General features: G+C 43.2%; 1 protein-coding gene across 3 annotated transcripts in view; it reads right to left on the bottom strand.

The window, feature by feature from the left end:
- LOC147026945 (uncharacterized) overlaps positions 1 to 12,500 on the bottom strand; it is an 81,821-nt gene that overhangs the window by 8,659 nt on the left and 60,662 nt on the right. Inside the window, exons 5-9 of one of the 3 annotated variants that reach the window (XM_085882866.1) lie at positions 12,232 to 12,292; positions 11,996 to 12,057; positions 3,961 to 4,216; positions 3,658 to 3,827; positions 129 to 2,939 (exon numbers count right to left, since the gene is read on the bottom strand). In XM_085882866.1, coding sequence (XP_085738992.1) covers positions 2,934 to 2,939; positions 3,658 to 3,827; positions 3,961 to 4,216; positions 11,996 to 12,057; positions 12,232 to 12,292 — 555 coding nt within the window. In that variant the 3' untranslated portion in view covers positions 129 to 2,933. Of the gene's footprint in view, positions 1 to 128; positions 2,940 to 3,657; positions 3,828 to 3,960; positions 4,217 to 11,995; positions 12,058 to 12,231; positions 12,293 to 12,500 lie in introns of those variants that run through there. The other 2 variants (XM_085882864.1, XM_085882867.1) reach the window with 2 other exon arrangements.

Raw genomic sequence — 12,500 nt, 5'->3', positions numbered from 1 at the left:
CGGAGGCTTGGGTTGGAGGATCGCTTGAAGACGGGAGCTCTGCACTGGGCCGCGCAATGAGAGGGTGTAGGGCAGCCCGGAATCATGGGGAAACCCAATCCTTATCCCTGTGTTGTAAGAGGCGACCAGGGTTGCGTCAGGAAGGGCATCCGGCATAAAACCTGTGCCAAATCAGTATGCGGATCATAACGGATGATCCGCTGTGGCGACCCCTAACGGGAGCAGCCGAAAGACGAACAACATATACATATACATATATAATATATACAGTAGACAAGACGGAAGTCGTCACCATCGGGACCGAGAAAAAAGTGACGACTTAGAAATGTGACGACTTACGCATATGCGAACATTCATGATGACTGTGGGGTGAAGGATGAAGTCGCGCGTGGCCTGGACACGTACATGTGAGAGCCGGCTATTGTACCAAAAGGAAAACACAATCCTCGGGGCATAGGTGGGGGTTCATTGGTGAGTTGGAAAGTGATCAAGCAAAGATGGAATTCATGAATCAGTTTATCAAAAGCAAAGATAATGAACAACTGTAAGACAACTCATATATCATCGGTGATGGTATGGTGACAAATTACATGACACACAGTCATCGTGGTGATGATTACCACTCAATGCCTATGTGTAAGTGAGTGCGGTAATGTACAAAACAAGCCAATATAAAACCATGATCGGACTTCAACACGCTCGATCGATCCTTTACTCCTTCGCGAAGTAATCCGTTACGTTTGACTGCCTCAAACTCTTGGGCATCTGGTGCATGAGAAAGGACTCAAACCGGTCATTGTATTCCATGATGTTGTCTGGGCAATCCTCCACCGAAAGACAGTATCGGCCGAATCGGTCGAAACGGAATATTTGGCTGAGCCAACATTTGCCGAAACCAGATGACGAGCGCGTCATCGACATCTTCAAAGGATACACATTTCACGCGCTTCACACTTACCACCGGCCTCGCGATCTTCTCCACTTGTCCAAATATCTTGCCTTTATTCTTCAAGATATCGTTCAATGTCTGCCATTTGATGTCCAACTTCTCAGCTATGGCTGTTTTCTTCATCAGTGGGTTTGCCTCGCAAAACTGGATAATGTCGTATTTTTATTGGTAGGTTATAGTTGTAAGCTTACGCTTCGTCGCCATTGTCCTGCCTGCAGTGCGATCAACGTGTGTACACAGTTATAAATAGCCCATCACTGGCGGTGTAAACCAATGAGCGAGCATCACGATTCCATGAAATCGGGCTTCTCACGAGGCAGCAGTTCCGTGTGACGAGTTAGGAGTGGTAATTTACTTGAGTTTCCATTACGTGGGAACGGACAACATCTGACGACTTAGAGGAAGTGACGACTTAGAGATGACGACTTACAGAGGGATGACCCTTTATTCAAAGGGATTTAACATGAGATAAATTCGGGACTTTTGACGCTGCCGACTTAGGCAAAGTGTCGAGTTACACGCTGCTGACTTACGCCTCGTCTACTGTATATACATATATAATATATACACATATATATAGTGTTAAGGATTCAGCGGTGGCGGCAGTGCTGGATTAACCATTAGGCAGGCAAGGCATGTGCCTTCGGGCCAGCCAAAAATTATTTTCACATTAAATATGTCTTTTTTTGTATTAAATATTTTGTTCTTGAATCGGTTCATCTTTTGTCTGGGGTCCATTTCCATGAGCCCGAGATCTAATTTAAAATTTTCAGGCCATTCTCTAAAATTTCAAAACGTGCCTTATGGCCAGCCGAGGCTTAATCCGGCACTGGGTGGCGGGATTCTGACGAGTGCGTCAATCACTGTCCGCAACCAGTTTGGGTTTTCGCACCCTACTCTCGACAGCCAAATGTTACAGATTCAGCGCCACCCTCACCACCGCCGTCTCCGGGGTTATAACGCCGGCTGGTTCGGCACAATTCTCGGGTTACGTGTCTCGAACCACAATACCAAAATACACCTGTACCTTGCCAGCTGGGGGAATAGACCCCGGTTACAGACTGGTTTTGTCAGAGACCGAGCGGAGTCTACCAGTCTGTATCCATTTTCGTTTTTATATCCAAATCGAGCAAATCGTTCCTCGACGCGGCACAAATTAATTCAAAGCGGCAACTTCATACGAATCAGCCAGATTTATTGGGGACACATCGGGGAAACACGACACAAGCAAAGCATTCACGACAATGTTATAATCAATCTATAACCTGTTCTTAACTAGGGAGCTACGGATTATGGGTTTTGAAGGGAACTCTAATGAGATAAGCCTTAAATGACATGCAAACAAGACATGGACAGCATGCAGACAAGACACAGAGTACTTGGTGATGCTTGATGGATGAGAGGAAAGTGTCAAAAGCACGAATGTGGCTCGCGACAAAATGATGTCCACGGATTCGAGCCCCCAAGCTCGAGCACGCCGCGTGGCAAGATGGCGGCGCCATACTCGTTCTTCTCAAGGCATCGCTTGCGCACGCCCTCCTCAGCGTGTTCTGACCCCGCGCAATATTGACGGCACAAGACCTTCAGATCGATGGTGGATCTCAGCTGGTTTCTCACAAGGTTCAGCTTTTCTTTCTCGGCCGATGGCAGACTCGACCCTCAGGTTCAGCTTCTGCCGATCGCAGACTCGGCGCACTCAGGTTCAGCTTCTGCCATTCGCAGACTGACCTCCGTGCTCTCAGTTCCACCTTTTTCCGGTGTACCCTCGCCTCAAAGCCGACTGCCCAACTCCGTCCTCTCAGTTTTTTCCACCTTTTCTTTTCGGGCGCGCCCTTCCACGAAGCTGACAAACTCTTCCCTTCAGTTTCACTTCCTTCTCTCGGCCACTCCCCCTCTCAGCGCGCTGGCGGAGTCTATTGTCCGGAGAGAGGAAGGAAGAAGAGCCTCTCGGTCCACCACCAATGTACCAACGATGAACAGTCTCTTACACCTTCCGACACACATAACGTCCATTTACCGAACAACCTGGCTGAACGTGCATTTAATGGGGGATCTGGGCTAATCCTATATTTACTAACCCACAAAGGGCCATTTCCACAACAATACATATATATATATATATATATATATATGCATACATACATACATATATATGTGTATATGAACACCCATCTTATCCAAACTGTCACAGTGAGCCAACTTTAAATGGACTTCAGGGAACACATTCTGACCTACTTGCGTATGCAATGTCACGTTAATCAAACCAAAGGCTTTCCTCAAAATGCGGAAAGAAAAAGGGTCCATTAAAGGTTAAGTTCAAAAATATACACAACCTCAGTTTAAGAAATAAAAATAAATAAATAAATTTAAGAAGCCTCACCTCACTTTCAACCTTTTCATCTGTGTGAGGTTCAGTGTTTAAGTTATGGGGAGAGTTGGATTCCGTGTTTATCACCATTTATCACCGATAAACACACACAGAGTGCCGTTCCAGTAATTAAGATGTAATGAGTAATCAGGAATTTTTTGGTCCTACTCTACAGGTTTTGAAACCCGTGTGGTATGCTGTATAATGGCACAAAACAGAATTCCAACAACACAGCAAACAGTAATATTCTTAAAACCAAACAATACAATGACACTTCTTAAAGAGGAAGGCTCATTGAAACAAAAACAAAAAAAAGAAGGAAAAATTAAAGAAACCTCACCTCACTTTCAACCTTTTCATCTGTGTTAGGTTCAGTGTTTAAGTTACGGGGAGAGTTGAATTCCGTGCCAATGTGAACATTGAGATCGACATCAACGTCGACCTTGTGACAAATCACAGAATCTTTCTGTTCTCCTGGGGAATCAGCTTCGGAATCTGACAGCGAGTCAACTTGGAAGGAAATAAAAGCAGAGCAAAGGGTCATTAAATAAAAGTACAAAGGAAAATGAGAACAGAGTGATTTGGAGGAGGGTGGCAAGAAGATGCATGAAGAACAAACAGAGATAACAAGAGTGGGCCTCACATTTCAAGTCATGTTTCTCAAGCTGTTGGATCCGACGCCTCCCCGGCATGGAGCGCTCCTTGAGGCGCCGGACCTCTGTTTGCACACGGCTGCGCAGGATGCGAAACGCCTCCTCATTGCTCGGAGATGGCTTTTTGAGACGCATAATATTAGCCTTCCTCTTTTGCTCGATTAAATCCATAACTTCAGGTGTAATCCATGGGCTACGAGATGCATCCGCATTGCGGGAATGCCTTTTTGGCCACTGTCCTTGGTGCTGGATGGACAACAATGAAAATATGTCAAAATAAATCAATCTTCAACATGGTGAATAACTTCCTTGTACCATGGTCTTCAAAATGCACATGAAAATAAAATTAACATGTGCTTGTGAAAAAACAACAACAAATGGCACAAGGAATTAAATGATCACTTCTTGTGTCGCACTTGGCTGCGGGTTTACATCTCTGCTGAGTGTTTGGCTGTGTCGCTCATACAATTTAAACAAGGAGTGCCGCGTGTAAGTAAGAGCAGGAATTTTAGTTTGTTCTGGGGTTCTGGTGACAACTCGTTAACGAGTCACGAATGGCACCGTGAGATCTTCAACGTCCAACTAATACCAGCTGATGGGACGCCCAGCATAATGTCCATGCAAGAGACAGCGCACACATCAATTGAAAGGGAAGATTACGCATTGTTGTATAATGTATAAAACAACTGGAAATTGGTTAAAAAAAAAAAAAATATATATATATATATATATAATAATAAAAAAAAAAACTTATTGGTGGGAAAAGCTTCAAAAGCGAATCCGCATTTCAGGAATAAATGACTGCTCAAATGTAACATGGGATGTTTCAGACAGACTGCCTTTTTTGGCTCAAAGATAAACCCTCAATAAAGAATTAAACACAGCAAACAAAAAAAGAAAAAAAAAAAGAGGCCAATAATTTAATCGTAAGAAATTAGCAACATCAAAAATCAGCGAGTTCATTAAAAAGAAGAAAGTACAAATCAATTTTAAATTAATATCATCAAAAGGACAAAACGTGGTTTCAGTTGAGATGACAGCACCATGATTGGCTTCCCACTTTAAAAATTCCACCCAAAAAAATTAGATTCCTAAAATGTTAATTTTATGTATCAAGGGCAAGTAAAATTAGTTTCTTGTCCCCGCCTGCTTCCTTTTTTTTGATAACTATTTTCTCTCCAGATATAAACTAAAATAAAATAAAAACCAAACTTATTCATTCATCCCAACGTACTTCCTCTTCGGAGGCCGTATGTTGGAGCGTTTATTTTTTTTCCTCTTCTTTATCAAATTTACGAACATTTTGCAAGTTTTTTATTCTTTTATTTTTATCACGCGAATCTGAAACCCAGACCAGTAATTATTTTGCGGTCCTTATAGGGCTAATGCTCACGGAAATGAAATCGCTTGTCTATAAGTAAGCCTGCTCATGCCATATTGCACGCTCAGCGAATGCAATTTTTGAGCTATGTACATACGTAACACGTATCGTAAGTTAGCTAGCTCTTGCATTAGTGCGTGCATTATTGATCTCAAGAGAGAACTTTCTCGGTGGCTTTAATTGAGCTACTGATGAAGTACAGTCGACCGAGGTCTTAAAATAATCCGGAAGGCTGACAGAAAATTTTTGGAGCCATGGTACGCTCGTACGGTGTTCAACGGAACCCAGACTCTGGGGAATATTTTCAACGAATTTGCAAATGGGGGAAAATCGCCCATCGATGACAACTTCCAGACAGCTCAGGTCAGTCATGCAAGTCCGCATTATACCTAGTACCGGTTCAGTACGTACAAACAAGCGCACATTACAGCAGACAGTGCCACTGCTGCAGTGGATGTTGACGTATCGGGTATATAACCAACGGTATTTTTAATGGTATGCGCATTGGTGGTCGTGTTAGTCTTTGGTCTGATAGACTTCACTATGTGGTGGCCATTTTGGGGAAAAAAAAATATCAAAAATTTGGAAAATATCAAATAGCAATACGCCCCTCTTTTTTTTTGAAAACCCCATAAGAAAAGCTAATAATTTATTTTACTTAACCTTTGAATAGTTATTACTGCTCAAATAACGGGTTTAATTGTGAGGAAGGGCAATGAAAGAGCGAGTGCAAGCACATGCAAACAAAATAGAAAATGGCAAAATTGTTTTACGGTTAGAGGAAATAGAAACCTCCAATAAATTACTTCATGTTATTTCTCAACACAAAGCTGGACTGCAAAGCCAGCCACAGACTGGGCATTGGCCATCATTCCAAGTTGTTTGAAAAAAAAAAAAAAATCAGAACTAATCCACAGCCTACAAGCTTGAGTCTTATTGCTACATAGAGTGTGAGGGGGAACTCTCTTTCCTCCAATTCCCAATGCTTCCCCATTGCAAAAGTTTCTGCACACACCATTCTTCGAACCACAGATGAACGTCGATCACCCAACTCGTAAATTTAATTACTTTCCATTCCAGAAAAATCTCACCTCGTATATCCTTTTCTTTCAGTCAGCTAAGCAGTAACCTGTACCTATTTTTCAAACACTCATAGTAAACATTTCTTCTATATCCCTTCGTCCCATGTGTATCATTGCCGATGTTTTCTTAAAAATGACCTGACATGATGTCATTTAACCTTTCTTCAATTGCCCTTACTTTTTACCCTTCAAAACGACACAACATTCGCCCCACGCCCTCACCAGCTACCGCCTCACGTCCTCACCACTGCTCAAACCACGTCCGACACGCTCGCCTGCCCAAGCACCTGCCCCACACCCTCACCAGATCTCATCAGATGTACCTTTACCATTGTCAATCTCCTTCAACAAACGTAACCAACCTTTATCAATAAATTTGTTACCTCCTGTGAAGTAACTACCCATTCCTTAAACCTGTCCATATCAATTTTGTATGCGTTCTTTTATTGTGTGGAGACGAGCATTATTACATTTTTCAAAGTGATTCTTCACCATTGAGAGATAGGGCCAAAAACGATATACAACATGACATTTCAACAATGTGTTAGGCCCGATATGTTGTCGTGGATCAGGCATCGAATCAATTCTTTCTTGTCTCCCCCAACCTGTCCACAACCTTTTGAGACCTATCGTGCTATATATCGGTTCAGCACGTTCTCTCAATGGTGAAGAATCACTTAAAACTTATGAAATCCGAATGCAGATTAAGATCTTCACTAAAACTGAAGCAATTCTTCCTTGTCACACACCCAACATGTTCACCAAGTTTCATCCGAATCCGTCCACAACTTTTTGAGATATTGTGCTATATATCGTTTTTGACCCCCATCTCTCAATGGTGAAGAATCACTTAAAAAAATTATAGTCGTCGGAGCTGGATCTTCACCAAAATCTAATCACTTCATCCTTGTCACACACCCAACTTGTCCACAAAATTTCATCCAGATCTGTCCACAACTTTTTAAGATATCCTGCATACAAACAAACAGACAGAAAGGGGTGAAAACATAACCTTCACCTTCGGTGGTGGAGGTAACAAATACATCAAATGCTTTCAAGAATGAACGAATCCTCTTTCGTATGTAGCATGTGGATATGGGTAGCATATCTCCTCAGGGCAAAACTGTTCCACTGATGCAGTGCTACTTGTAAGTTGGAGAAGGAATTTGGAATTTGGAATTTGGGCAGGGTGCCGATGGTAGCTCGCCCTCATCTTTGCAAAGGACATCATAGGATATTTAATGTCCACCAACTTATGCTGGCAGACAGGATGACGAGTTTAACATCCATCCAAGAGATGGAGACACGCTGAGGAATTACCCTGCCTGCAAAACACCAGGATGACTGTTTTTACCTGGGATGATATTCAAGCCCATGCTAGACATTTCAGAGGCGAGTGTGCCGACAACTCGGCTATCTTGCCAACCTAGTGAATGGATAATAGACTATAACACTCACCTTTAATAACGTGAATGTCATTCTACAGCAGCAGACAGGTAGGACATTGCATTTGGTCAAAATGTTTATCGAAGTATGTTCACCGCCATGAGAAACAAAGAGAAGCTGATGTTTTGCACATTGACCCTTAATCAGGAAAAAAAAAAAGAAAAAAAGAGGAGCTTTCCTCCATGAACCCCTTGCTCTTTTGCCCCTGACAAAGGAATAATGCCCAAAACGTCCGTTTCTTGCATCCCATGGCATTGGTATAGCTCAAATAACATTCTGCAATGCCATCCATTGATACAATAATAGATCGGTAGAGTAGTGGAATTCTACAATGGCAAAATACTTTCACTCTGAAAGTATCAAACATATGGCGATCACAGCACAGAACAAAAGAAAAAAATCCAGAACACACAAAGTTCCAATGTCCCACAGAGTCAAAATTACCCAAACAGCACAAAGATTTTTTTTTTGTATACCATGTCGAGGCTCATGTAAGAGCAAATATATAGAACATATAACAGGGCAGTAGAAAAGAGGGGTGGGAGAGAGAAGCATAAAACAGTGGGGAACAGAGACATTCGGAGATCTGTGGAAGGGAGAGGGATGGGGCAGGGGACATGGGGTAAACAAGTCAGACACTACAGGGACTTTCAGGAAGGAAAGCAGGGAATTTGAAGGAGGTGGATTTGGAGTGGATTAATGGGGGTAGAAAAGGTCAAGATTTTGGATGGGGAAACATATGAGATGGTGGTGAAGAGCTGTTTTGAATACTTGGAGGGAGAAGTGGGATTGAAGAGAGTGTGGGAGTTTGTTGCAGAGGTGGGAAAAATGAGGAATGAAAGAGTGAAGATGACCAGTGATTCTTGATTTGGCAGTTTCACCAGAATGGGGTTTTTGGCGGACCTTCAGCTCCCTACAGAAATATAACGTGGACAGATCACAGACAGAGCGAGGGGGGGGGAGGCTGAAGAGGAAACGGTAGAAGACAGACCACTGACCTGCCTCCAGTGAGAGAGTGAGAGACCCAAAGACTCAGCTTTGTAAGTGGTTTGAAGTTCAGGTGTGCTAAGGAAGGACTTTGCATGATATAGAATGCCCAAGTTGGCGACTAGCTTTGGAGGCCAGCTTGGAGATGTGGCTTTCCCTGGAAAGTTTGTGGGAGATTGGGATACCCAAAAGCTTGAATGAAAAGACTTATTGAATCGGATTGTTGAGAAAGTAGATTGGGGGGGTTCCATACGGTGCTTTCGAAGAGACATACTGAGGGTGAGATTTGTCAGGATTGAAGGACATATTCCAAGTGTTTGACCAGCTTGTGATTTTATCCAGGTCTGCAGAGATTCTGTAGCTGCCAGCATATTCTGTAGCTGCCAGCTGATCAGAAGGATGAGGGATGGTATGGCAGAGTCATCAGCAAAGAGATAAAGAGGAACTCCTTGAGGAAATCTCGCCTGGACGGGAAGAGGAGATGAGAGAATTCCATTAAGAGCCACATGTTGACTGCGACAGTAAAGGAAGTCTGTGAGCCATGAGTGGAGATTGCCTTGGATACCATAAGAAGAGAGTTTGGTGAGCAATGTGGGATTCCAGACAATATGAAAGCTCGCGATATGTTTAGGGAGATCGCTCTGTTCTCATGTTTGGCATTTAGGACCTCCATCCATTGTTGGGAAAGCAGAAGCAGCATGTCCAGGGTAGAGTGACCTGGTCTAAATCCAAATTGATGATCAGAAATCAAGCCATTGGTGAAGAGTGAGGATTTGATGTCGGAAGCGATGATGGATTCCATGACCTTGTTGATGATTGGGTGCAGGCTGATTGGTCAGTTTTTGCACCTTTTTTAAGCAGAGCGGTAATGTTGGCCGATTTCCAAGCAGAAGGCAGATGACTGTGAACAAATGAGAGGGAGAATAGATCACTCACACACACACACACACACACACACACACACACACACACACACACACACACACACACACACACACACACACACACACACACACACACACACACACACACACACACACACACACACACACACACACACACACACAGAGACAGAGACAGAGACAGAGACAGAGACAGAGACAGAGACAGAGACAGAGAGAGAGAGAGAGAGAGGAGAGACAGCAAGAGCAGCAGAGCAGGTTTTCCGAACACGAGGGCTGATGCCGTCTGGACCGGTTGCAGAATCCGAGTCGAGGTTTGGCAGCAAGCTCTCCACCTTGTCAGGAGAAAAAGGACACAGTGCAGCAACAGTTGAGTGCGACTGGGTAAGGTGGATACAGAAAGCGATGGGTTTGGGACACAAGATTTGGAAGTAAACAGAGTTTAGGCATTCAGCTTTTCCATGTGCAGTGTCAGCAGTGCAGCCATTTGAGGTAAGGGAAGGGATGGAGCGGGAACATACACCAGAAACAGACGTAACCAGACACCTCCAAGATTTGGAGGAGGGAGAGAGGTTTGAGAGTTCAGACTTGAGATTAGAAGGATGTTGTTTCCTGGATCTCCTGAGAGTAGACACACACTTGTTCCGAGCTTTGTGGAAGGAACTGAGATTGCCTTAAGTTGGATTTGCCTTCCATAAAGGCGAAGGCAAGTTGTTTCAGGACAACTTCCTCGACACAGGATTCAGTGTACTATGGGCAAGAGGAAGGGTAGGACAATTGAAGACGAGATGGAATAAATTTGTGCATGAGAGAGAGAAAATTGATTTGAAAAAAACTCCCAGGATGAAATTGATGTTGGCGAGTAGACATGGGAGACCAGCCGAGAAGTTTGATGGCTGCTGCCAGTCCCTGCCAGTCAGCCTGAGTGAAATGCCAGACTCATCGGCACTGAGGTGGTTCTCTAATAATAGCCAGAGAGATGACAACTTTCACAAACACGTGGTCAGATATGATGAACCGAATGGAGCGGAGGAAGAATAGCAGACATTTTCTGGGAAATTGGTTAAAATCAAATCCAGAAGAGATGGAGTTCTGTTGGCTGAGATCTGGGTCGGGAAGTTGACTGATTGAGTCAGTCCCAATGAGTCGCAGAAGTCCTTTGCTGAAGTGCCATGGCAGGTGAGAGAGGTACCCACAGCCAGCCAGCTGGCATGATGACAACTGAAGTCACCACAAATGAGGAAGACAGAGTTTGGATGAGTGGATAGAAGTTGGTCCGTGTTTTCAGCGAGAGATGTAAATGGATCATCACTGTTTGGTGGACGGTACAACACACACATAAACAAGAGGTGGGAGCGGAGGGGAAGCCAGAGGTATTCCTGGGAGTGTGGATGAGTGAGGGCAGTGCATGGAGAGTGAGGAATGGAGTCTTGGATGAAGAGAGCAACTCCTCTACTAGGATGAGGATCAGGTCTATTATACCGGAGGAGGGAATAACCAGGGAGAGATACTAAGGAGTCAGAGATGTCTTGAAGGAGGAAAGTTTATGTAAAGCAGATTACGTCTGGTTTGTCAGTGGCAACTTGTATGGAAAGAGCAGTCAGGTTAGAGCAAAAGCCCCAGATGTTTGAGATCCACACTGTAAAGGAAGAGAGAGAGAGGAGGAGGCTTTTGGTGCAGGGGAGGGTTATTCAATGGATACTCAACTTCTAAGGGTACAAAAGAAAAATTGCAAATGAACAATCATTCCACAAATACCAATCCTTACCATTCTAAATATCAACTATAAATGCGGTCCCAAGTTTTTCATTCTTTTCTATCATTCCCAAACTCCGTGTCAGCCATCCTCCATTGACCCAGGTTAAACATGGAACATGATTGGTTTGCAGGCATCATTGGCCATTTCAAATGGACTGCCTATTTCCAGTTTGTGTATTTGATTGCCCACAAAATAATATTTGCGTATCAATTGCCTCAAAAGTTTGGGGAGATAGTATGCATATAGTAAATGGCATAGTATATCTGCCGCAAAATTTTACAAACACGAGTAATACGCACCCCTCAATCCCAATCCCCCATGATTTGGCCACCTTGTTTTTGTCACATGTGGCATCTGAACTACTGGATCAATGATGAAGTCAAATTTCACAATCATCATGGTTTGCAATAATCACCAGCATGATGATAAAGTGATGTTAAGTCAGGTGGGTTTCTGTCTAGGTTTCACCTTTTGGCGAGCTTCTGTGTATGAAGTATTGCCAGGCGGGGAATGTGGACGAGCATAACGACCTATATAATGAGAAAGGGGAGGGGGTGGACAGAAGTCTAAGCTTCATTAAAACGTGTGAAAATAAAGGGTACAATTATACCAATCCATGCAAAACAAAAGAACGATGCAGGTTGTAAGAGAAAATTATCAGCAAAGCTTGGAATGGAATATAGAGGCAACAAAATGTTGCTCACCAAAACAATATTGGGGTTGCATGTGCATCTGCCTCTGAAACCTTTCAAGCTCTGAGTATACCTAGGAAAAAAAAAGAAAGAAAAGAAATTAAAAAAAATAAAAATCATGGAGCGAAATCACTTTTCACAAATTCCGATGTACAGTCGAGTTGCAATAAAAAACAACAAAAACAAATCCATTCTGTGGACAATTCAATGTAAATATTTGCTCGAACAATGATTGTGTAAATAATACTTTTTTTTTCTCTGAAAAGTCAGAATTTTTTTTT

This window comes from Eptatretus burgeri, chromosome 5, assembly GCF_056783735.1.
Source record: "Eptatretus burgeri isolate ZD-2024b chromosome 5, Ebu_testis_v1, whole genome shotgun sequence".
NCBI classification, from domain to species: domain Eukaryota; kingdom Metazoa; phylum Chordata; class Myxini; order Myxiniformes; family Myxinidae; genus Eptatretus; species Eptatretus burgeri.
This window is presented reverse-complemented; position numbering and strand designations above follow the sequence as displayed.